This window comes from Oryzias latipes, chromosome 1 (genome assembly GCF_053564925.1).
Source record: "Oryzias latipes strain Hd-rR chromosome 1, Olatipes_Hd-rR_3.1".
Lineage (NCBI taxonomy): Eukaryota > Metazoa > Chordata > Actinopteri > Beloniformes > Adrianichthyidae > Oryzias > Oryzias latipes.
Window position 1 is genome coordinate 520,764 of NC_136237.1, and position 25,611 is coordinate 546,374.

Consider the following 25,611-nt stretch of genomic DNA (forward strand, 5'->3'; position numbering starts at 1 on the left):
GATGTTAGTTTGAATCTTACAGTGTATATAATCTGACTTCATGATTGAACAGATCAGAGAAGCTGCCTTCTCCTTGGATCCTTTTTTTTCTTTCTGGAAATCTCCGTCCATGATTGTGTATTGATTGTGTCTGTTCAGTAAACACACACAAACTGCTGATGCAGCTCTTTCTCTGTGTGTCTGTGTATTCATCGTATGCACATTCAGAGGGAATATGAATACTTAATGACTAAAAGGTACAGCTGGATGCCGGTAATTGTCGTTTCTTTTATTAAAGCCAGTTTTTTATGAATCCAGACGTCACCTCATGGCTCAGTGAAAAGCATGTTTCTTCTTCTTCATCAGCTCCTGATTTCTCCTCTTCCTCCTCAAAGCTTTCTCACGTGTGAAGGTTAAATTTCTAGCAGCCGTGGAGGCAAAGCTCCGGCTCTGAGCTCCTCTGTGACGCTCCAGATGAAAACGCCCTCAAAGCTTCTCCTCGACTTTGCAGATGTGATGAGTGCCCTTGAAAGGAACCTCAGCTGGCATTGCACTGAAGCTGCTGGCTCTCTAGTTACACTGCTGCCCCCTCGTGGACAATAATAACAATTTGTACCCTCAACCCTTGTGCTATCCTATGACACCCCCCCCCCCCCCTTCCATTGAGGTGTTCTCCCCACCATGACAAAGGTGGATAAAGGTGGAAAGATTTCATGTAATCCATGGACACCAGTGAAGATCACAAATCATTGAAGAAAAAAGGTTCAGAGCACTGTCTAGTGGGTCTAGATGACCCCACTACCAACATTAAAGTGCCTAGGATAGAACAAGGGTTAACTGTAAAGTAAAACTGAACAAGAATAAAGATTTGTCTCTGTCCATCCTGAGAAATGGACGTCAGGTTAAATCATTTATGATAAAATTTCCAGATATTTGATTTGTGATGTTAGTTTGAATCTTACAGTGTATATAATCTGACTTCATGATTGAACAGATCAGAGAAGCTGCCTTCTCCTTGGATCCTTTTTTTTCTTTCTGGAAATCTCCGTCCATGATTGTGTATTGATTGTGTCTGTTCAGTAAACACACACAAACTGCTGATGCAGCTCTTTCTCTGTGTGTCTGTGTATTCATCGTATGCACATTCAGAGGGAATATGAATACTTAATGACTAAAAGGTACAGCTGGATGCCGGTAATTGTCGTTTCTTTTATTAAAGCCAGTTTTTTATGAATCCAGACGTCACCTCATGGCTCAGTGAAAAGCATGTTTCTTCTTCTTCATCAGCTCCTGATTTCTCCTCTTCCTCCTCAAAGCTTTCTCACGTGTGAAGGTTAAATTTCTAGCAGCCGTGGAGGCAAAGCTCCGGCTCTGAGCTCCTCTGTGACGCTCCAGATGAAAACGCCCTCAAAGCTTCTCCTCGACTTTGCAGATGTGATGAGTGCCCTTGAAAGGAACCTCAGCTGGCATTGCACTGAAGCTGCTGGCTCTCTAGTTACACTGCTGCCCCCTCGTGGACAATAATAACAATTTGTACCCTCAACCCTTGTGCTATCCTATGACACCCCCCCCCCCCCTTCCATTGAGGTGTTCTCCCCACCATGACAAAGGTGGATAAAGGTGGAAAGATTTCATGTAATCCATGGACACCAGTGAAGATCACAAATCATTGAAGAAAAAAGGTTCAGAGCACTGTCTAGTGGGTCTAGATGACCCCACTCCCAATGTTAAAGTGCCTAGGATAGCAAGAAGTGTTGGTGTGCAGGAAAAGACTATTAAAATTCAGATCTCTGTCTGCTCTTTGGATCCATGTTTAATTTTCTTTAGCTTGTTTCTTTTAAGGATTGTTATTCATTCATCTTCTTCAGTTTGTTCCCTTTTGGGGTCACTGGGCTGCTGGAGCCTATCCCAGGCACTTATGGGTGAAGGCATGGGACATCCTGAACAGGTCGCCAGTCTGTTGCACTTCACAATCATGAATTCACTCTCACATTCACACTTAGGGACAATTTAGAGTTGCCAATTAACCTATGAAGCATGTTTTTGGACGGTGGGAGGAAGACGGAGACCCCGGGGAGAACCCACGCATCCACGGTGAGAACATGCAAACTCCACACAGAAAGGGCCCCATTGATGTTCTGGTTCAGGTCCCCCAACCGGGACTTTAACTGGGGAACTTCTTGCTGTGAGGCAAGAGTGCTAACCACTGCACCACTGTTCTTTCAGAATTACTGTTTAGATACACATCACTTCACATGTTATTATTTCATGTTTTTCATGATTTTTTCAATGTGGTTCAATAAACACATAACTTTTTCAATGTTTCATCAATGTCAACATTCTGTGGGGATAAAAAGCAGATTTAGTCAGTATGTCATTCCAAGTTCATCATTCAAGCAGTCATGAACACGCCGTTGAACGGACTAGCAGCTCCACCTGACCCCAGCGCCTTTAGGTTGGTGTTGGACAGTCAGATGGTGCAGGTGACTCCACCGGCACCAAGACACCGCCATGATAGTTTGCAGTGAAGACCATGTGACCTGGACGATGCAGCAGTGGTCCACCTTCCTGTTCGCTGATGAGTGTCAGGTCGCCTCACACAAAAATGAAGGTCATCAGCGTTGCTGGAGATGGCGAGGTGAGCGATACGCTGAGGTCAACATGCTCTCCAGGGTCAGCTTTGGTGGAGGAGGAGCAACAGTCTGAACAGACATCAACAGTCAGCACTAAACCAATTTGTTTATTGTAGACGGTCCAGTCACTGCATGTTCTGACCTCAGAGCTGTTATAGAGCCATCATCTCCAGTTCCACTTCCTGTTCATGGATGATGATACCCCACCACATGGTGCCAGAACTGTCACAGCTGGACTTCAGGAAGTGGGAGTGGCCTCATGTGGTATGACCAGCAATGAGCCCTGACCTGAACCCAAAGTGCAGGGGGACCTGCTGAAGCAGAGACTGGATGATAGTACCCCACCCAAGTCACCTGGTAGAACAGCATGTAGCACTTGTAGAAGAGTGGATCATCTCAGAACAACACCATGAGGAGCAGGACACGCATCAGAGGTTCTGTGCGTCATGTGCCACAGAAAGCCATGTTCTGTTCTTACAGCACCTACTTTTAATACTCAAAGGCTCTGCAGAGACATTCAAATATGTCAGTTAGGATTGACTAAAGTACTTTGCATTAAATACATGAAGTTACATTTCATAAATATCCTGGGTAAAGCTTGGCATCAGGCCTGAACGAATCCTCAGAAGGGTTTATCCTTGGTTTTCCACAAAGCTGCGTTGGGTCTGCAGCATTCTGCTGTTTTTGTTGATCCACTTCTAATTTCATGCATGAAAACCTTTCAGCTCATTTCAGCTTCTCAGCAGCTGCTGTGAGTTCAGGGAAAAGGAACCAAACCAACTGTAGACTGTAGCAAAGAATCTCAACACAATGTTGGCTCCAAAGCCACGACACGCCTCCTGACATGGAACACACATCATTCTGGGGTTCATGCCTAACATGGAATGTAGAGTATTGTCCTGGGTTCCCTGCAGCTGATGCACATAAATAAACTCTCACAGAAGGAAGTCTGGGATATCTGAGGCCAACAGTCAGAATCCTCACCCTCTGCTTTCTTCTCAACCCTTCAAACCAAGAATCTGATTTCAGTTTCGTGGAAATGACCCTGCATTGGGGCACAGTGATCCGTCTATGTACTACATTTCAGAAGCTCTCCGTTGGCTGGTTTGAAGCAGCTGTAATGTGGTTTTGTTGCATAACACTTTTATTATAATGACTGTAGTGAAAATTACAACAGAAAGGAGTTTTTCTGGGACTAAAGTTCTTTGAAGCTGATGGACAGTGTGCATTTAGAAGCAGAAATAAGGACCAAGCATTGATGACAGGTAAGCAAGGCAGTGCAGAGGAAGGTGGAATTTAGCATGGAAATGCCTGACAAGGAAGAGAAAAATCCAGAAGAATCCTCACTTAGAGGACAAACAAAGAAAGGCAACGAAAAACACACAGAAGGGGAAACTTTGAGAAGGTTGGCTAAAAAAGTAAAACAAGTGTAATGATAATCACTTAAATATGTGAGACACACGAAAAGAGAAGACAGGCCATACAGAGATACTTACCTGTATGGACGTGTTATCACAGTTAGGTCTGGGTAAACACACAAAGTCATGTTAGGATGAGCAGCCAATGGGAAGCCAAAGCCAGCATGTATCCTTTGAGTACTGTGGATAATCTGTCAGCATGAACATCCTGACATTAGAGACTCAGGTTAAGGCTCTGCCAGGCTGTGAGCAAAAGGAGAATAAGAAAATGTCATTGCCAAGACAGAAACAGTTGGAAAAAGGAGAATATTAACTCGACTTAAACCTGAGATAGAAGAAAGAAAGAAATCACCTAAACAGGGTGTGACATCAGGATGAGAAGTCAGTGCTGTGACACAACCACAAGGGGGCGCTAGTGTCGCTGTTTTACACCAACTGTGGTAAAACTTCTCAAAAGAAGACAGCTCGAGTTTCATTTTACATCTTTATTAAAGTCACGTAACCCTGTTTTCTGTCGGAAATGAATCATTGTGACGCGGTTTTTTACTCCTAAAGAAAACAGCATCTTTTTAATCGAACCAAAGCGTCGGAGGGGATGTGACAAGAGGATAAATAAACGGTTTATCATTGTTTTTACCAATGTGATTAAGTTTAAATCCTGTGTCACAGTTTTCAAACGCGATTATTATGCTGCTCAGTTACTAAACAGCACGGTACGTTTTGATCAGTTGTAGTTCAAAGCTGGAAATAAAGTCCTAATCAGAAGGTTTTCCCTTTACTTCTCCCGCGTGCTTCCCCGGGAAAGTTAACGAAGGAGAAGCGCTTTGAAGACCCGCAAGAGGAATGTTTGCGGTGCGCCTCCCCTTCCGACAGTCCTGTGCCCCGCAGCGGTTCCTGCTGTCTGTTAACCGACAGTCAAAGACCGTTCAGGCTGAGATGAAGACAACCCACGAACACGCACGGTAAAGGACCACACTAACGAACAACAACACGTGTACACAATGCACAGGGGGCGGGCGGCTTCAGGCCACCGCTGGCACGCGCGAGCAGGCCGGAGACTAGTCTGTGTTTGTCACGGAGACCTGAACGTTAAAGACGGCAGGTCGGTGATGCTAGCGCCGGTGATGCTAAAAGCTAGCATCACAGCTAATGCTAGCAGTTACCGCTATGCTGATTCCGAGGCTTAAGCGAAACTTTATCCACGAAAACGGCGCCGTGAAGAAAACCAAAGAGTGAAAAGAGAACAGTCGCGGCTGCGTCACCGCGAAATGGCGCAAGCTGCACCTGGAAGCTAACGTCACTCGATCCGCAGACAGACAGCTTCTTCTGCGGCTCAGTCCGTCACCGTGGGGGGGTCCCAGTGGGAAGACCTGGACTTTGATCGATCCATTCAAAGCAACTTTCTATTTTGATCTGACCTGAAAAATAAAAACTCATCTGTCATTTTAACAAAATGGGTTAACCCTAACCTTAAGTTTTCAGTCTGGTTCCAGCTCCTGTTTGGAACCAGACTGCTTCGTTTAGAAAGGTCGTTCACTTCAGGAGAACCAGCCCAAGTTTCATTATTGTCAGAACATCTGGTTTGGTTCCTTCTGCTACCAACTCAGAGTAAATGAATCCAGCAAGCATGAAGTTAAAGATCACCTCCCTCCCTCAGAACCCTTAGGGTTGCTGGAGCTTCTACCAACTGCTGTTGGCTGAAGGCCGGCCTGAGCCCAAACGGGTCGCCTGACCCCAAGCGGGTCGCCTGACCCCAAACGGGTCTCCTGACCCCAAACGGGTCGCCTGACCCCAAGCGGGTCGCCTGACCCGTAACGGGTCGCCTGACCCCAAACGGGTCTCCTGACCCCAAACGGGTCGCCTGACCCCAAGCGGGTCGCCTGACCCCAAACGGGTCTCCTGACCCCAAATGGGTCACCTGACCCCAAGCGGGTCGCCTGACCCCAAGCGGGTCGCCTGACCCGTAACGGGTCGCCTGACCCCAAGCGGGTCTCCTGACCTCAAACGGGTCTGCTGACCCCAAACGGGTCTGCTGACCCCAAACGGGTCTCCTGACCCCAAACGGGTCGCCTGACCCCAAACGGGTCGCCTGACCCCAAACGGGTCGCCTGACCTCAAACGGGTCTGCTGACCTCAAACGGGTCTGCTGACCCCAAACGGGTGGCCTGACCCCAAATGGGTCACCTGACCCCAAGCGGGTCGCCTGACCCGTAACGGGTCTCCTGACCCCAAACGGGTCGCCTGACCCCAAATGGTTTGCCTGACCTCAGACAAGTCGCCTGACCCCAAACGGGTCGCCTGACCCCAAGCGGGTCGCCTGACCTCAAACGGGTGGCCTGACCCCAAGCGGGTCTCCTGACCTCAAACGGGTCGCCTGACCCCAAACGGGTGGCCTGACCTCAGACAAGTCGCCTGACCCCAAACGGGTCGCCTGGCCTCAGACAAGTCGCCTGACCCCAAACGGGTCTCCTGACCCCAAGCGGGTCTCCTGACCCCAAGCGGGTCTCCTGACCCCAAACGGGTCGCCTGACCCCAAGCGGGTCGCCTGACCCGTAACGGGTCGCCTGACCCCAAACGGGTCGCCTGACCCCAAGCGGGTCGCCTGACCTCAAACGGGTGGCCTGACCCCAAGCGGGTCTCCTGACCTCAAACGGGTCGCCTGACCCCAAACGGGTGGCCTGACCTCAGACAAGTCGCCTGACCCCAAACGGGTCGCCTGGCCTCAGACAAGTCACCTGACCCCAAACGGGTCTCCTGACCCCAAGCGGGTCTCCTGACCCCAAGCGGGTCGCCTGACCCCAAACGGGTCGCCTGACCCCAAGCGGGTCGCCTGACCTAAAACGGGTCTCCTGACCCCAAACGGGTCTCCTGGCCCCAAACGGGTCGCCTGACCTCAGACAAGTCGCCTGACCCCAAACAAGTCGCCTGACCCCAGACAAGTCGCCTGACCACAAACGGGTCTCCTGACCCCAAACGAGTCGCCTGACCCCAAACGGGTCTCCTGACCCCAAACGGGTCTCCTGACCCCAAACGAGTCGCCTGACCCCAAGCGGGTCGCCTGACCTCAAACGGGTCTCCTGACCCCAAACGGGTCTCCTGACCCCAAACGGGTCTCCTGGCCCCAAACGGGTCGCCTGACCTCAGACAAGTCGCCTGACCCCAAACAAGTCGCCTGACCCCAGACAAGTCGCCTGACCACAAACGGGTCTCCTGACCCCAAACGAGTCGCCTGACCCCAAACGGTTCGCCTGACCTCAGACAAGTCGCCTGACCCCAGACAAGTCGCCTGACCCCAAACGGGTCGCCTGACCCCAAACAAGTCGCCTGACCCCAAACGGGTCTCCTGACCCCAAACGGGTCGCCTGACCCCAAGCGGGTCGCCTGACCCCAAACGGGTCGCCTGACCCCAAACGGGTCGCCTGTCCCCAAATGGGTCACCTGACCCCAAGCGGGTCGCCTGACCCGTAACGGGTCGCCTGACCCCAAGCGGGTCTCCTGACCTCAAACGGGTCTGCTGACCCCAAACGGGTCTCCTGACCCCAAACGGGTCTCCTGACCCCAAACGGGTCACCTGACCCCAAGCGGGTCGCCTGACCCGTAACGGGTCGCCTGACCCCAAGCGGGTCTCCTGACCTCAAACGGGTCTGCTGACCCCAAACGGGTCGCCTGACCCCAAACGGGTCGCCTGACCCCAAACGGGTCTCCTGACCCCAAACGAGTCGCCTGACCCCAAGCGGGTCGCCTGACCCCAAGCGGGTCGCCTGACCTCAAACGGGTCTCCTGACCCCAAACGGGTCTCCTGGCCCCAAACGGGTCGCCTGACCTCAGACAAGTCGCCTGACCCCAAACAAGTCGCCTGACCCCAGACAGGTCGCCTGACCACAAACGGGTCTCCTGACCCCAAACGAGTCGCCTGACCCCAAAAGGTTCGCCTGACCTCAGACAAGTCGCCTGACCCCAGACAAGTCGCCTGACCCCAAACGGGTCGCCTGACCCCAAACGGGTCGCCTGACCCCAAACAAGTCGCCTGACCCCAAACGGGTCGCCTGACCCCAAGCGGGTCGCCTGACCCGTAACGGGTCGAATGACCCCAAGCGGGTCTCCTGACCTCAAACGGGTCTGCTGACCCCAAACGGGTCTCCTGACCCCAAACGGGTCTCCTGACCCCAAACGAGTCGCCTGACCCCAAACGGTTCGCCTGACCCCAAACAAGTCGCCTGACCCCAGACAAGTCGCCTGACCACAAACGGGTCTCCTGACCCCAAACGAGTCGCCTGACCCCAAACGGTTCGCCTGACCTCAGACAAGTCGCTTGACCCCAAACGGGTCTCCTGACCCCAAACGGGTCGCCTGACCCCAAGCGGGTCGCCTGACCTCAAACGGGTCTCCTGACCCCAAACGGGTCTCCTGGCCCCAAACGGGTCGCCTGACCTCAGACAAGTCGCCTGACCCCAAACAAGTCGCCTGACCCCAGACAAGTCGCCTGACCACAAACGGGTCTCCTGACCTCAAACGAGTCGCCTGACCCCAAACGGTTCGCCTGACCTCAGACAAGTCGCCTGACCCCAAACGGGTCGCATGACCCCAAACAAGTCGCCTGACCCCAAACGGGTCGCCTGACGCCAAACGGGTCGCCTGACCCCAAACGAGTCGCCTGTCTGTGGCAGGGAAGCTGGCACACTCACATGCACTCCTAGGGGTCATTTAGAGACACCAATGAACCTGTGAGTCCTGCTTTTTTGGACTGAAACCAGAGAAACAGGAAACCAGAAAGAAACCCACACATGCATGAAGAGAACATGCAAACTCCACACAGAAGGAACCCAGCTGGGATTTGAACTGGGTCCTGCGTACTGTGGGGTGAGAGTGCTAGCCACTACACCACAGTGTAGTTATCTGGTTTTCTTTTGTGTTTGATTGGCTCCTCTTTGTGTGTCAATATGAGGACATCTGGGATTTCATCACCAAATCAGTGGCCTATGCAGGGCTCCAGACTAGCTTTTTTCACTAGGAGCACAGTGGCCCCTAACTGAAAATTTTAGGGGCGCAACCAGAAAATTTAGGGGCGCATACCGTAAATCAACAATCTAACCAAATCTACTAATTTCCACTGTATTACTAATAAATACTTTAATAATAGATGCAGAAATTACAATATGCTGTTTCTAATTCAGTGTCACATTTTAATCTCCACTTTTGAAAATGCAACAACAGGTAAAATGACAGCACTATCGCTGTCACGACAGTACAAATGAGTAAAGAAAACGGATGGAAATTTATCTTTGTGACACCAAATAGGTGCAGCCTTGATGCACAATAAGCGTGTTTGAGATCACCCAGGTGAACTCAACGCTGCGCAGATCACCTGGTGTGAGACATATATTTTTGTTTTTGCTCCAACATCAACTGTCAATCATCGTTGGTCTCCCCAACAATCCAGGCGAGGTGCCGGTTCATCTCAAACACGTCTATCGTTGCATTTTCCCCACGTATTTTCAGTGTGTCTAAGGCTAATCTTGTTGTTGCTCGCACGTGTTTAAAGTTCAAGCCCCGTTAGCTGTCACGCATGTACGTGAGGGACATTTATTCTCCTCAGCTGACCCGACTCCCGCGGGAGCGGTGTGCTGCCGTAACGGCCGTGCATAACTGTTTGATGCGCCGCCGTAACCGTAATCAGAACCTAAACCTTCCTCCGGGTCTGTGAGACCCAGAGAAAAGTTCAGCACGGACTGCATGTATTTAGAAAATTACGAGCGAATAAATACGTTCTAGAAAGGAAAGTAAGGAACTCCTTAGTGTGGTCCGGGGAGGGAGGGGGCTGTCAGGTGTCCTGCTTTCAAGTCCTGTCATTGTCCCGCCCCCAAGAGTAATTTACACCACTGTGATTGGTTGGTCATCTCCGTGCACGACAATGAAAAAGTGTCATTCATTAAAACTGGCGGGCTGCAGTTACATTAAATTTTCATATTAAGTCGGGGGCCGCAAAATATCATCTTGGGGGCCGCAAATAGCCCGCGGGCCACGAATTTGAGACCCCTGCTTTACATTAGCCGCAGGTCGGAAGAATGAATCAATGGTTCGCTTGCTCATAGCTCAGACGCACATATCAGGTTGTGACTATATTTGTCTCCGTTTCCTTCCCACAGATGTTTACGCGCGCGCGAATATCTCTAGGCCCCGCCCCTCCACATATTTTAGCCACTTACAGTGACTTACTCTTCTCACACGCAGTGGCCGCCTCACAGACAGGCATCACGCGAGAGTGTGTGCTCGCGTTTCATGAGTATGTGCGCGAGTGTGTGTCTGCCTGCGTGTGTGTGCGCTCGCGTCTCAGATTATTTCATTGATCATTGACGTGCCCCTTCCACGTTTGATGTATAAAAAATACGAAGGGTGGGGGAGGCAAATTTACTGGTCGCACATGTGCGACTGGATGTAAAATTCAGTCGCACACTCTCAAATTTTGGTCGCAAAATGCGAGCAATTGGTCGCAGTCTGGAGCCCTGCTATGGGTGGAGTGTCCTCCCTGATACTGGAAGGTTGTGGGTTCTAATCCTTGCTCCAGACTCAGAGCCTCAGTATTAAGGGGTTGGACTGGAGGGGTTGAGGTACCAAATGGTCGTGGAGCGCGGCTGCAGCTCACGGAGAACAAACTTCTCCAACGCTTATGGGATTTGGACTTTATAAACCTCTAAACACAGACACTGTAGTGACAGCTCCTGTGGGGCAAAGTGTTTCCAGAGATGCCCCTAAAAGGGCTGGGGGGGTAACTTGATCATTACTGTTGTAGGCACAGCCGCTACCCTCCATGATCTTCATTTCAGCCTGATCTTCATTTGTTTGGTGCTCTGAGAGGAACCACAAAGAACCTTACTGTAACGCTTCAGGTTTCTTTATTTGGAACAAATATATTTATATTTTCACTGAACATAAATGTCCGACTATTTCCTGTAGAATCAGTGGTTTTTAATATCCAATTTACTGTGTTTTTGAACCTTTTTTGAGCTAAAGTCCATGTTTTCCTTGACAAAAATCACAATCAGACTAGCAAGTGAAACAAGAGAAACGTTGAATAGTGATGACCCAGCCTCTCCACCATCTCATGGTTCTTTTTGTTGTAGTTGGAGCCCAAAAAGCTTGAAGGTGCAGCTGGTTTTCTTAAAAGTTGTGATAACAGTCACACAAAAACAAAGCTTAATGGTATTCTTTTTTATAAAACAAATTTATTTTTAAATATTTTTTGTTCTGTTTGTACTAGAAAGACTGTAAGCAGATGTTTGAGTCAGAAAAACTGGAGTCTCTGGCTGTTCATGATTCCTTTGTCCAACCCCAACCCTAAAGGAGAAATGAAGTGTTTACCAGATTTCATCAGGAAGAACCTGTAGAACCGACAAAGGATGTTTGAGTCTCTTCTTGACAGTTAACAGCAATGCCGTAAGGTAGGGGGGTCCAACTCATTTCACTGAGGGCCACATCAGTATAGTGGCTGTCCTCAAAGGGCCAGATGTAACTTGTAATGAAAAATAAATGTAACTACTCCTTAATGTTAAATTACTCATTATTTATGGACTTTTAAAGTGACAATTCCAGTTGCATAGAAAACATATGTTTGCTTGTTATCCAACTGATGGTTTGATGACAATAATTTCCCTGCATGCTCACGTAAAGCCTGCAAACATTGAATAATTACAACAGCAGCTACACATAAATAATACGTGATCAACTAAAAAAAAGTTATTTTAAGAAATTTAAAATTTTTATGCTCTTGCGGGCCACACAAAGTGACATGGCGGGCCACATTTGGCCCGCGGGCCTTGAGTTTGACACGTGCCGTAAGGGATGCTGTCACGTTAACCCAATGAATCATGGGAGACAGACCGTTTAGCGTCTTTAAGTTTATTTTATTCACTGTTTACACAGTCTAACACGGATCCTGTGGGAAGCTACACTGCCAAACATGATCTTTAGCTGTTTTTTTTGTGTGTTTGAAACTTTTAGCCATTTCAGCAGGAAGTGAGGATGTTAACCACATCTGATTGGTTAGATCAGTGACTTTTATGATTACGCGTCCAAGAATGATTGGCAGAGACGGTTTAAGGGTTGGACTTTTTCCCAAAACAGAACTATCTGTCATATTCCAGACTGTTCTGTGTGAAGCCGGGTCCTGGTCGGATGAATGGGTGCTTCCTCAGCTGGAGCCGACCTCTGGGTCGGCTGCTGTTCAGCCACAGCGGCTCTAGATGGGGACCTGCATCACCGCTTAGCTGTGGTGGAGCGGTCCCCGCTTGTGATGCTGCATTTGGCTGTCTATGCGGCTGTTCACGGAGGGGGAGGTTCCAATTATTAGCGTTTCCTGCATCCTGTTTTTGTGCTCAGCCTGAAGGCCTGTTCACACCGGGACGAATTTCGCCGACGAATTTCGCCGACGTTTAACGCCTCGTGACTAAACAAAGGGCACCAATGTGAGTGTGCACACCGAGGCGAAAAAACGCCAAGCGCCAAAGCGTCAAAAAAAAAAAACGCCTCGGGTTCGTTTTTTTTTTCCGACGCGTCGCGTCGAAATCTATTCGACCAATGAGAATGGCGCTTTTGCACACGTGTCTGGAGCTTCTGAAGTTACAGTAAAATACAACTTGGGGGCGCTCAAACACAAAACTGCCTTGCTGAGCACACATACCAGCGAAGAAGTTAGACGCCAAGTAGCGTCTACACTGCCGCGAAGAAATAATGACGGACATTCTAAAATATCCCCGAACCAAGTACCAGTTGGAGCTACTGGTGCTTGAAATATTCATGTTTTCTTTGTATGATTCTGACAAGCGTGTAAATACTTACTCTCTTCTTCTGAGTGAAAAGCGACTTTAAGAATCGTAAAGTTGCGCAGCGCCACCTTGTGTACAGGAGTATTTCTGTTTACATTAAGCGCCATCTAATGTCAGGGAAGGAAATTGCATGTTCGCTCGCCTCATCGGCAGCGAAAATCGCCTGGGTGTGAACACAAAAAACGTGGCGAAAAACGCTGGTGAATAACGCCTGGCGAATATTCGTCCCGGTGTGTACGGGTCTTAATTCTCATTGTCCTTGCCATCACTTATGGGGTGGGAGGTGTGAAAGGAGTGGGGGGCTGGGTACGGGGAGGGGGGCCCTATTTATTTATTTATTTTTATTTTTAATTCGTCAATGCTTGTTTTTATATTTTGTTGTGTTTTAATGTAAAGCACTTTGTGTTATATTTTTATATGATAAGTGCTTTATAAATAAAGTTTGATTTGATTTGATGGACTCAGAGCTGACATCCTGGAGGTCCACGGCTCATTGAGGCTGTGGGAACCAGTGTTTCTAGCACTGCTGGACAAACGCTGCACATCTGCATCTGACCCTTTCTGGTCGACAGATGTGATCTGTAGTAAGTGTAGCATCGAGTGCTTCATGCAGAAGATGGCGTGTGAGCTGTTACCTTCAGGCGGACGCCACAGACTCAAACAGTGTTTCTCCAACTGCAATCCCCATAAGCTGCTATGAAATGCCCTTTCTGCTGATTCCTGACAGAGAATGGTGTGGATGAGTGTCTGTCTGTGTGATGGTCTGCAGGTATGCTAATGTTCATGACTTGTATTTTTACCATGTTTTTAGAAGGAGGCACTTTTGCTTTTTATTTTGCTCTGTGTGTGACGATACATCTATCATAAAGACTGGAAATGCCACATTTAGCTGACGTGTTCACATGTGTAACTTTTTCATGCTTGGTGGTTGGTTTATCTCCAGGTGTGACTGTAGCTCCTTGTTGTGGTCTCTAAATGAGGGATTTTTTGGACATAGACAGTACCGGTCCTGTTGGGACCTTGTAGAGCGTGTCGGCATGAACACCGTGTGCTTTGTTATGACGCCGTTTGTGGGCCATTTGCATCTGTGCTTCAAGGTTTTGACATGAGTCAGAGGAGGAACCGCTTTCAGAATGACAGTCTAGAGGAGAAAACTCCTTCACCCGTTCCAAAAGAATTCTTTGCTTTTATGAATTTGCCGTTTAGTGTTGCTCTTACAGATGTATTTTAGGATTTAAGGCTTAGACTGGCTAAAGTTTTCTGAAATTATTTGTTTTGTCTTTAGTGACACAGTCGCAGCCGCAGTATTAGCCAAATGCCCACAAACCCCACACAATGATGATATCAAACTATTGTTCAAGTTGCAGTCTTTGTCCTCTTTTCTGTCCATTTAAAGGCATCTGGGTGGAACCAGGATAGACTGTTTACAGAGTTCATAGTCCGATTCTTGTTTGCACTTGTTGTTATCGGATCAGATTAACATTTAAATGACGCTGGTTGGGCTCGATGGTGGCCGGTCTGCATTCTCTCCTCAACAGGATGTCACAGGTGTCTGAGCAGGTGAGAGCTGTTTACCCAGTGTGCTTTGCTTTTCTTAGTCAATATGCAGAGTTGCTGCCATGCCCTCATGTCAAACAAAGACAGTCTAAAGGCTGTTTTCAGGCTGGATTTGATCATCATTTCATTTTTCCAGACATATTTTATTTTTTACAAAGTAGTCACTTGAGCATTTTGATTGAAAGAATGTGAAGCAGGAATTCCTCATAGCACAAAAGTCAACCATAGAATCCGTTTTTTGGGACCCATCTTTCTTTCTGTCATCGGGTTTTTCTGCTGGCGGTTCAGCCAATCAGGAGCTGTTTCCTAAATGGTTTCAGCTCTGGTCACGCAGAGCTCCTCCCCAGTCTGTGTCCCCGCCTTTCTCTCTGCGCTGCCTCCAGTGTGTGGAATGAAAGGACTGGAGGTTCTCCGCTCAGAGCCTTTAGTCCACACGTGAACCATGGAATCTGCCTTTCTATTCAGAAATCCTCACGTGAGTCCCATTCCTCGCTTCTTTCTCCTCCGTTTGGAGGTTCTGTTTCTCCCCGTCTTCCACGGCTGCTGTGTCATCTGTCTGCCTCCTGCCCCCCATGCCCTACTGCTGGCTGCTGATGCTGTCTTGTGATGCTTGTGTGGAGGGGGGTGGGGGTGTTGTGTGTACATGTGAAGTAGGGATGCCACAGTTGTGGGTTTGAAACCCATCTTTCTGCATAAACGTGTGTGGTTGCATTGGTGCTGTGAGGGTTTGTGTGGAGTAACAGAGTTTCTCTGGTTATTGCAGATACAAGTGGGGTAGATGTGAGGGGTAGATGTGAGGGGTAGATGAGGGGTAGATGTGGGGGATCGTTGCAGAGTTCCGTCCAGCGACCACCGTGAACTGAACAAAGTAAAGGCCTCCTCTCTCGTTGGCGCCTCGTCTTCACGTTCTTCCTTTTCTGTCTTCCTTGTGAAAGTGAACTCGCTCTTATTTATTGATGTGCATTTGCCCCTCATCCTCCCTCTGTTGGTGTCGAAGAGACCTGCTTCTTCTTTGACCGTCTCTTTTTAGCAAAATTTTTGTCAATACTAAAGTTGTAATAATAACCTTTCGTTATTGGTCGGCGTTGGAGGTCAAAAATAACCCCCAAATTTCCAGAGTTTAGAAGCTGAGGAATCGTTCTCGTTTCTTTCCTTTGCTTCTACAGCAGAAAACCGTTAAAACTGGATTTTTTTCAATGTCCATGTTTCTCTGCAAACACACCTGAAATTTCAAAAGACATAAAATATTGATCATCTGTGTTGTGGAAGACTCCTGTGATTAGATTAGACCACCGACTGGATGTGAGAGCTGGACCGAGTGGGATCCACAGAAAACCATTCACGTCCAGCTCCAACCACATGAAGTCAATTCAGTCGCCATTTTTTTCCCGTACGGACGCCACCATGTTGGAGCTGGGTTTGTCAGTAAATTGATTGGTCCGGGTTGGTTTGAGTTGATGTTTCTATAGCAACCATTCTAACCAATCAGCAGTGCGCTTGTTGAAGGGCCACACCCCTATCTGTTAGTCAGAGGTTATGAGTATTGAAGCAGGCTCCACCTACTTTTATTGAGGCATCTGATTGGTCAGTTTATAATTTCAATAACTTAAACTACAGAAAAATATCATGAAAAAATGAAGATTATCAATATGGCTGAGTATCACCAATCATTTCGAATTGATTTGATTCAGCAGAGCCTGGATCGATTTGATTTCTAAATTTTTTTCAATTCTTTCGATCCACTTGATTCGATTCAATTAAATTTTGAATTTACAGTATTCCCTCCATGTTCACAGGGGTGAGGGTAAGAACGTCCGACACCGATCCTCACTCATCACAAACCCTTCTGAAACAGTTAGAATGGATTCAGCATTTGGAATATTGCTCAACATCAAGTTTTTTATTCAGAGCAGTAGACTGTACCGTAGGGCCCTTTGTGTCTCTCTGGGCCTTAAAACCAGGAGTTCTTCCTCCCTCATCAGTTTAGGGCCAGAGGTCATCTTCTTCCTCCATACTAAACTCCTGCTCCAGATGATAATTATTCTCCACCGTTATCTTCTTTAGCGTTTAAGGAGATTTTCCGGCTTCTTCTGAGTCCGCTGGTTTCTCTGTGCAGGGGCACAAACTTTGGTTACAGCCAATCAGGAACCGGTGGAACCAGCTGTGAAATATTCCTTAGCAGCCGGCGAGGAAGCCGACGGGCCGGCGTGCTCTTCATCTCTGCTCCCCTCCTCCCCCGCATCACCTCAAAAGTCTCATACAAGCGTCTTGAGCTGAGTTTTTGTGATGAACCGGATTGTTAGTGAAACGCCAATAAACGGGGAAACGCTGTACACGTTTAGACATATTTGTATAGAAATACATTAATAATCTATAGATGTTTTGAACAGTTTAACCCTTGTGCTATCTCAGATGACCCCCCCCCCCTTCCATTGAGGTGTTCTCCCTACCATGACAAAGGTGGATAAAGGAGGAAAGATTTCATGTAATCCATGGACACCAGTGAAGATCACAAATCATTGAAGAAAAAAGGTTCAGAGCACTGTCTAGTGGGTCTAGATGACCCACCTCCTAATGTTAAAGTGCCTAGGATAGACCAAGGGTTAAGCTGACACAGTTCACAAACAGTAAATATTATCAGTGAAATAACAATCTAGTGAGATTGTTAACACCATACAGTGTTGAATGGTTTCTCTAAAGGAGAAAATGTACCGATCATAAACATGGTAAAGGCTGTAAACTGACTATTATAAAATAAATGATCAGCGTCTCCTGGAGGCGTTTCAGTTTGGCCACTAGGTGGAGCTCTCACTATAACATTACACGTTATTCTAGAAAATGGAGCAAAATGCTGCTTTAGACCACGAATGGTTACTTTAAAAACACGTTTCCTCAGCAGAGTTTGTAAAATTCCTGCCTGTGAGTCTATAAACGCGACCGAGCGTTAGCATTAGCCGTCCTATGGGAAATTCCATTATACGTTAGCATCAAGCTAGGAGACTTTGGCTTTACTGCTGTTATGCGTTAGGTCACCAGAAAAGAAAGGCATAAAAGATCGATCTCTACTTTTATAGATGGATTATTGACTTTTAAGCTTTGATCGATTCAAATTGATTAATCAATAGTATGAAGCCAGCCCTAATTATTATCAGAGCCAGAGCGGTTTTCTGACCAATAGAATGAGTAACAGCTGTTTATTTCTCTATAGATGTCTGTGGGATTTTGGCTTCTTGGAACCAGCAGGTACTTCCTGTTTGGAACACAGGGGGCGGGGCCACTCAGTCCAGTTCTTATTACAGGTGCATCCTGCATCCAGGTGCAGTTCTCTCTTACAGTCAATAGTACAGATTCATAATCTACAGACATGTATTACCAGTCTGTAACTCTGGGTTTTCTGTAGAGTTGCTTAAGTTGTGCAGTTTTTTCTGCTTCTGGGTTTAATGGTCCCTACCTAAAAGGCAGATCGGAGGTTCTTTCTTCAGCGATCTTCAAAAATCTTTTTTTTTTTAGTTGCACGCTGGTAGAGAAGGCAGGAAGAATCTTAATCTGTAGATTGGGAAAGGCTGTTGCTTCCAGACTAATGTGCGGTGACCAGAATAAATGATTTATGTGAGCACTTCCTGTCCATCCATCACCAATAACTGCAGACTGCTCCAGTGATTGCTGCAACAGCTCCACCCACAGAACTCCATCCTGTTTGTTCAGCTACACTCTTGGGATTTGGCTGCTTCACATATTTGAATGTTAAACTTTGACAGATGGGGTCGAGTCTCAACTCTGATGTCATTGGAAGTTTGGGGTTTGTCAGCATTTCTACATGATATGGCTCCTCCTCTGTCATTGGATTCTGACGAGCCAGAAACAGACCTGAAGGTTCAGATCCCACTAATGGCTGCTAGGAGGGAGGGGTTAGCGGCTGCTGCTTGGTCTGCAGGATGGAGCGTGTTTGGCCAGCATCTGCCACATGAATCAAAACACAGACTTTATCAGACCTCTAATAAATATGTGGAACCTGCATCTTTATTTGCTGCATGCCCACCACTTCAAACATGTTTGTACCATGTTCTCAGTGTGAACCTGATAACAGTGTTAGTGTTGTTTTGTTGTGTTTTCATGCCTCAGACTCTGAATACTTTAAGGCTTCAAGTGAGTATGTTTAGATTTGAAAACATCCAAAGCCTTTGGCGACAATAAAGAGAGCGATCTCTGCTGCTTCCAGGAGCTGTACTCTCTGAGGATGCAACGAAGCAGAGAAAAGATGGAGCGGGACAAGACGGAGCTGCACCTGAGCCAGGTATGCACCTCATCAGAGCCGGGCCTGGACTCCATCAGAGCCGGGTCTGGACTCCGTCCTCTGCTGCAGTGACAGTGGCAGCAGCAGTCTGGAAACAGTCTGTCGGTCAAGTTCATGCGGTTTAGCTGAAATCTGCAGGAACTGAAGGCTCAGCTGTGAACATGAAGAGGATTATAATCTCTCACAGGGAAATGTCTCATTGATTCAGTAAAGAGTCAACAGTATTGTGTGCAGAGTTGTGTTTCTTGTGTGCCTTTGTGTCAAGGACTTGTGGTTTCTGTGCATGTCTGCCTGTCCTGGTGTGTTTGCTGAAGTTCAAGAGGAAGCTGAGGGTCTGTGTGGCAACATGCAACCGAGCAGATTACTCCAAGCTGGCCCCCATCATGTTTGGCATCAAAGCCCACTCTGATGAGTTTGAGCTGGAGGTGGTGGTGCTCGGTTCTCATCTCATCGATGACTACGGGTGAGATCAGCCGTCTTTCCTTACGGCTGCAGTGAAAGCAGCCAGAAATGCCTACATGCCATATGTACGCCACGCTCTCGCGGTGTTTGATGGTCTGCAGGAACACCTTCCGGATGATTGAGCAGGATGACTTTGGCATCGACTCGAAGCTCCACACTATAGTCAGAGGAGAAGACGAGGCGGCCATGGTGGAGAGCGTTGGTTTGGCGCTTGTGAAACTGCCCGACGTCCTGCAGAGACTGCGCCCAGATATCCTGATTGTACACGGCGATCGTTTTGACGCCCTTGCTTTGGCAACCGCCGCAGCCCTGATGAACATCCGAATCCTTCACCTGGAGGGGGGAGAGGTTAGCTTCTGCCAGATCCACTTTGGTGGACTGATAAACTCTTGGTCAAAAGAAAGGACAGCTTCCTGATTTTGGACACAAGACGCCCAACTTTAGAAGAGCAGAACGTGAAATTTGAATCAGTGATCACATTCATTTTGTAACTGTTCTTTTGTTCCAGGTTAGCGGGACGATCGACGATTCAATCCGCCATGCCATAAGTAAACTGGCCCATTATCACGCGTGCTGCACACGCATGGCAGAGCAGCACCTGATCGCCATGTGTGAGGACCACTCTCGCATCCTCCTGGCCGGATGTCCTTCATATGACAAGCTGCTTCTGACTCACCACAAAGACGACTACATGGACATCATCAAGAGCTGGCTTGGTATGTTCCTTTGTCAGAACAGCAGACACCCGAGGCTGTTCTTCAGGATTACCCATGAACCCACAGGAATGCCGTTTGAACTTTGAGTGTTGAAACAAGAACATCCTGTCCGGATTTTGTTGAGCGTGACAGGAGTAATTGCACGGCCGTTGAAATAATGACATGTTCATCATGTGAAGAATGCTGAGACCTGGCAGGGCGTGTGCTGCAGAAAGTTCCACAGTTCACCTGAAATGAGTGTAAAGAAACGTTCCCATACGTTGCTGTAGTTCCTTCAGGCAAACAGGTTTGTCCTCAGTGTCACACTTATGTAGAAGTCTCGTTTGTTCGTTAGCCTCTGCGGTCTCCAACACCGGTCAGTTTGGGTTGTCGGGGTTCCTCTCAGCAAACATGGAGTCTGTCCTCAGCCAGAGCGTTCTGGTGTGTTTCCTGTATTCGTTACTGCTTCAGGAGGGACGGGGTTAGAAGGATGCCAGAATACAGAGAGGCTTCAGCTCTGAGCTCAGGATGAACCTGCGTTTGCTCTTCACTGTGCAGGTGATAAGGTCCAGGACCACGACTACATCGTGGCTCTGCAGCACCCCGTCACCACAGACATCCAGCATTCCATTAAGATCTACGGCTTGATGCTCGATGCTCTGCTCTCCTTTAACAAGAAGACCCTCATCCTGTTTCCTAACATCGATGCTGGTTTGTTTCTGGAGATGGTATTTCCTGAAGACATGCTGGATGAGCGCTGACGGTGTCTCTGCCTTTGGTTTGTGAACAGGAAGTAAGGAGATGGTGCGCGTGATGAGGAAAAAGGGCATCGAGCAGCATCCAAACTTTCGGGCGGTTAAGCACATTCCTTTTGAGCAGTTCATCCAGCTCGTCTGCCACGCTGGCTGCATGATTGGAAACAGCAGCTGTGGGGTCCGTGAGGCCGGGGCCTTCGGCACACCGGTCATTAACCTGGGAACCAGGCAGACGGGCAGAGAAACCGGTAACACCTGCCATTCTCCTCCATTGCTGGGCTTTTTCTGTCGCTGTGATTCATGTTGGGGATAATTCTCCTCATCAGGTGAAAATGTTCTGCATGTCAGAGACGCAGACACTCACAATAAGATCTACCACGCTCTGGAGCTGCAGTTTGGGAAAAGATATCCCTGGTAAGCGCCGTCTGCCAGCACGGCTCTCATTTAAGATCTTGCAGGCTTTGAATGTGGGTTTGGGGTTAGAAGGACTAAAACTCTGTGATGTGTTTTTGTGAGGTAACCACTCACACATTTTAGAGACAAAGGTTTAAAAAACGTCTCTGGATCATCGCAGGACAAAAAAAGACTTTAGATTTTAATATTTATACACTTTAAACTGCATTTTTCTGCTTCTGTTGTATTTTGCAGAATTGTTGAGTTTAATGATGTGATTTATGACTTTGCATGAGGATGTGTGTTTAAAAGAGAAACGTTTTCCAGCTCTAAGATCTACGGGGATGGAAGCGCGGTTCCTCGGATCCTGAAGTTTCTACGCAGTATTGACCTGGATGAACCTCTGCAGAAGACCTTCTGCTTCCCTCCAGTGAAGGAGTCCATCTCCCAGGACATCGATCACATTCTGGAGACCCAGAGTGCTCTGGCCGTGGACCTGGGAGGGACCAACCTCAGAGTGGCCATCGTCTGCATGAGAGTAGGTCTCATTGATGTGACACAAGGAAAAACTGTTATCCCTCCGTCTTCAGGATGAGCGCAGATGCCTGATACAGGAAAAGGTCCAATGATTTGTTTTTGGAGGTCCGTTCTGACACGTCGGGTCGTTTTTGTCTCCAGGGAAAGATTCTGAAGAAATACACGGAGAACAATCCGAGAACCTTTGAGGACAGGATGGACCTGATATTAAAGATGTGTAAGGATGCCGTTCAGGATGCCGTATCCATCAACTGTAGAATACTTGGTGTTGGTAAGCCCGAGTTACCGTTGCTTCATGACTGACGGTCCACATCCAGAAGCATATGTTCTAAACTCTCCTACTACATTTACCTGCAGGAGTCTCCACAGGTGGACGAGTAAACCCACAGGAAGGCGTGGTCCTGCACTCCACCAAGCTGATCCAGGAGTGGAGCTGTGTCAACCTGAGGACGCCCATCTCTGATGCCTTACACCTTCCGGTTTGGGTGGATAACGATGGAAACTGTGCGGCGTTGGCTGAGAAGAAGTTTGGTCACGGCAAAGGAGTGGAGAACTTTGTCACCGTCATCACAGGGACGGGTAAGAGTTCAGGGTTCCACCCAAACGATGGCAGAGCCAACAGGACGAGTCATCTCCTGCCTAAATGGGTCGGACTTGTTTTGTAACCTTGGGGAGTGGTCTCTCTCCCCAGTGGTCTTTTCTTGATGATGACACCGTTTTTACACAAAATTTAAAAACGAGTCGTTTTCTAGGACATAGTTTCTGCAGAGCAGCAGGAGTTTGTTAGAAGTTCGCCTCTGAGTTTGGGGCGGGACTGTTGGTGTATAATGAGCCTGCCTTGATTTCCCATCATTCCTTTATTTACACACCGTCCCACTAGCTTACCGCCCCTCACCCCCCCAACCTAACGTTAGCGGTGAAACAGAAACGGCAGCAGCGTCAGATCCGTCCATCTGTCCAGTTCTGATCCAGATTCCAGCTCAGAGCAGGAAAACAAAGACGTTCATGGATCTATTGGTCTGCATCAGAAAGGGGCGGGGTCAGGAGGATGTGGCCCCGCCCAGCGTCTTTTCTGTGTCTCAAAAATGATCTTTTTCATACGCCATATTTTTTGTCTGCTTCTGATTCCCAGTAATCGGAAAAAGAAAAACGAAATGCAGGTTTAATCTTAATTTTCTTTCGATCATCATCAGAATAATTCTACAAGAACATGATAAAAACAACAAAAACCGGATTTTAGACAATTCTTGACATTTTGCTGTGAGTAAACACTGAAGTTTTCCTTTTTTCTGGTGTCTTTTAACTAAGTACAGCTACTCACATAGATGATAAAGATGGAAGCAGTGTTTACTGTTTACTTTTTCCAGTTTCCCCGTTTGTTCCTTCTGTTGGGGTCAGGCGATGAAACCCGTTTCTGTACCTCACCTGTTTAGGGGTTCTGTGCTCAGTTCAATGCTGCAATGGTTTATGGGAGGCTTGTCTCTCTGCAGGGATTGGAGGAGGGATCATCCATCACCACGAGCTGATCCACGGCAGCACCTTCTGCGCCGCTGAACTGGGCCACATCATGGTTTCGCTGGAGGGCCCCGAGTGTTCCTGCGGGAGCCGCGGCTGCATCGAGGCCTACGCCTCTGGCATGGCTCTGCAGAGAGAGGCCAAGATGCTGCACGATGGTGAGCAGCCCTGACCTGCTTCAGAGGTTCCTGCTCTTTGTCCTCAGAAAATAAGACGTTTGTGCGAACGTCCAGAAAACAAGAGTCGCTTTCTTTGTAGCGGGGAAAGAGGTGAAAACCAAACTCAGCTAAAGTCCATAGAGTAGCAATGATATCAGAAGATTGTTCATCCTTCGTGTCTTTGGGAGTCCCCTGACCTGTGCAACTGTTTTGCAGAGGACCTGCTGAAGGTGGAGGGGATGGACATGAAGATCTGTGAGCCAATCACAGCAGCTCATCTGATCAGTGCAGCCAGAATGGGAAACTCCAAAGCTGCAGCCGTCCTCCACAAAGGTGAGAGAAGAAGACGACGCATGTGGAGGATTACATGACGAATGATTGTAAACTCTTTCAGCTGGACGGCTTCTCTTCTAACATTTAGGGATGAGTGGTTTACTTAGGAGACCCACTGATGCAAATGGTGCTTTACCATGTTTTTGTAACATTTTTCTCATGTTAATACATGTATGAAGAAAATTCCACTGAAAACTGCATTTCTGAGTCATTTTTGATTCAAATCGTTGTGAATCAGGAGCAGAAGAAAAAATGCCTTTTGGAAATCACGCTGGGTGGGGCCACATCTCCCTGCTTCTGGGGGGTTGATCTGTGCCAACGGTCCCGCCCACAACCCAGAACTGAATTTCTGATGAACCTCTGCCGCTCTGCAGAAACTATGTCCTAGAAAACGACGTCAGTTCTTGTATTTTGTCTCAAAACTGCGTCACAGTGAAAAGAACACTTTTCGGCGGTAGAGCAGGTCGTCCAACAACCGAAGGGTTGGAGGATCGATCCCCGCTCTCCCCAGCCAGCTGTCGCCCCCCGAGCGTGGCTAGTCTGCAGCTCACCGCCCCCCCCCCCCCCCCCCCCCCAGGGGAGGGGTCAAAATGCAGAGAAGAATTTCCCCATTGTGAGATAAATACAGTAAATTATTATTATTATTACTTTGGAATAGATCAGAAGGTGACTTTAAGTTGCAGATAAAAGACATGAAATATTAAAGACCCTCTGATGTCTGTGTCTTTTCCCACCCTAGCATCCACAGCACTGGGGGTGGGGATCGTCAACATCCTCCACATCGTCAACCCCTCCCTGGTGGTTCTGTCCGGAGTCTTGGGTTCCTTCTATCAGGAACCGGTCCAGCAGGTCATCAGTCAGAGAGCGCTCACATCTGCTCAGACCATCAGGGTCGTCACGTCGCACTTGGAAGAGCCTGCTCTGCTGGGCGCTGCTAGCATGGTGTTGGACTACGCCACCAGAAGAACATATTAACACCTGTCTGTTTGTTTCTGGGAGAAGACCAAAATCAGTGGTTTTATTGATATCATAGCTGTTTGAAAAGACATTTTTGTTATGTTTTAATGAAGAAATGTGTGGGGAATGTTTTTCCTTTTTTACCTTTTTGTTTTAATTTGGGCTTCTTTGTAAAACAACGTTGTCATCGACCGCAGAGATCCTCGTTTAGCAGCAGAACTGAGGGAAGGTGGGACGCCTGATGGTGCTGATGTCGTCATCTTCACATGATGCTTTGTGCCAATTTCTTCCGTTTAGCTGAACATGAGCTGATGCTTAATCACCTGTTTTTCTGGTCAGAACATCCCATACAATCATACTACCTCCTCCTGACCAGCTCGACTGGATGTAATGCAGAATACGTGTTTTACAGCTGTTTAAAACCGTCATTCCACAAGCCTGACAAGTGTTAGTCTGTGTTTCCCACTGTTTCCACCAAGTGAACCTGTAAGTGGAGGATGTTGCTGTCATGCAGAGAAGGCCTGTTCCTTCTTTTCACAGCCAAAGCTAGGATTTGACAATCCCAATTTAAAAGAGACCAAACATTCAATGTTAGTGTTGTGTAGTAAAGGATGATTTGTGGCATAAAGGATTCATTCTGGTATGTGGAGGTCTTATGAGGTACAGAGTTCTCCTGGGGTTTTTTGGTTTACATATGAATTTGAAGAATGGACCCTGTGGCAGACTGGAGAACTGTCCAGGTGAGCCCTGCCTGAGATCGGCTCCGGCAGCCCCGTGACCCCAAAAGGGAGAAAACGGGGGGGGGGGGGGGGGGGGGGGGGGGGGCAGCTAATTTAGTTTCTAAAGTAAAGAAATGTGGAGGCGACAGCTTTTTATTTTGGCCTTATAGCTATTATGTTATGAAAACTTGTGATAGTTTTGCCTGATGTCATGGTTACGCATGTAAAACAGCTGACCTCATTAAAGTTTTCCATTGGTTGACCTCATCCAGCTCTGTTGTTTATTTCATTTCTTCAGTTCTGTCGTGTTTAAACTGAGGACTCTGTCTAATGTCTGGAACGCTGTCTGTCTGTGATGACGGTTCGGTTGAATGTTGCTTTGTT

General features: G+C 47.9%; 1 protein-coding gene and 1 long non-coding RNA gene across 7 annotated transcripts; one reads left to right on the forward strand and one right to left on the reverse strand.

The window, feature by feature from the left end:
• Window positions 1-247: 247 nt before the first annotated feature.
• On the reverse strand, window positions 248-4,418 carry LOC105358831 (uncharacterized). The gene is made up of 2 exons (XR_912336.4): window positions 2,755-4,418; window positions 248-2,681 (listed from the first exon to the last, which is right to left on the reverse strand). It is a non-coding gene; the product is annotated as an uncharacterized LOC105358831 (long non-coding RNA).
• A 426-nt stretch (window positions 4,419-4,844) lies between these two features.
• Window positions 4,845-25,494, forward strand: gne (glucosamine (UDP-N-acetyl)-2-epimerase/N-acetylmannosamine kinase). Of its 6 annotated transcripts, none has more exons than XM_020701353.3 (15): window positions 4,888-4,992; window positions 18,532-18,555; window positions 18,629-18,703; window positions 19,018-19,166; window positions 19,267-19,513; window positions 19,674-19,881; window positions 20,419-20,571; window positions 20,651-20,863; window positions 20,942-21,029; window positions 21,336-21,546; window positions 21,687-21,816; window positions 21,903-22,124; window positions 23,036-23,218; window positions 23,435-23,551; window positions 24,291-25,494. In XM_020701353.3, exons 3-15 carry the CDS (start codon window positions 18,647-18,649, stop codon window positions 24,524-24,526), a joined length of 2,214 nt encoding a protein of 737 aa, XP_020557012.1. In that variant the 5' UTR covers window positions 4,888-4,992; window positions 18,532-18,555; window positions 18,629-18,646; the 3' UTR covers window positions 24,527-25,494. The 6 variants fall into 6 exon arrangements, with proteins under 6 accessions (XP_078800888.1, XP_020557012.1, XP_020557011.1 ...); XM_011494467.4 differs by lacking the exon at window positions 4,888-4,992 and adding an exon at window positions 14,506-14,884; XM_078944628.1 differs by lacking the exon at window positions 4,888-4,992 and adding an exon at window positions 15,223-17,708.
• The last annotated feature ends 117 nt before the right edge of the window (window positions 25,495-25,611 follow it).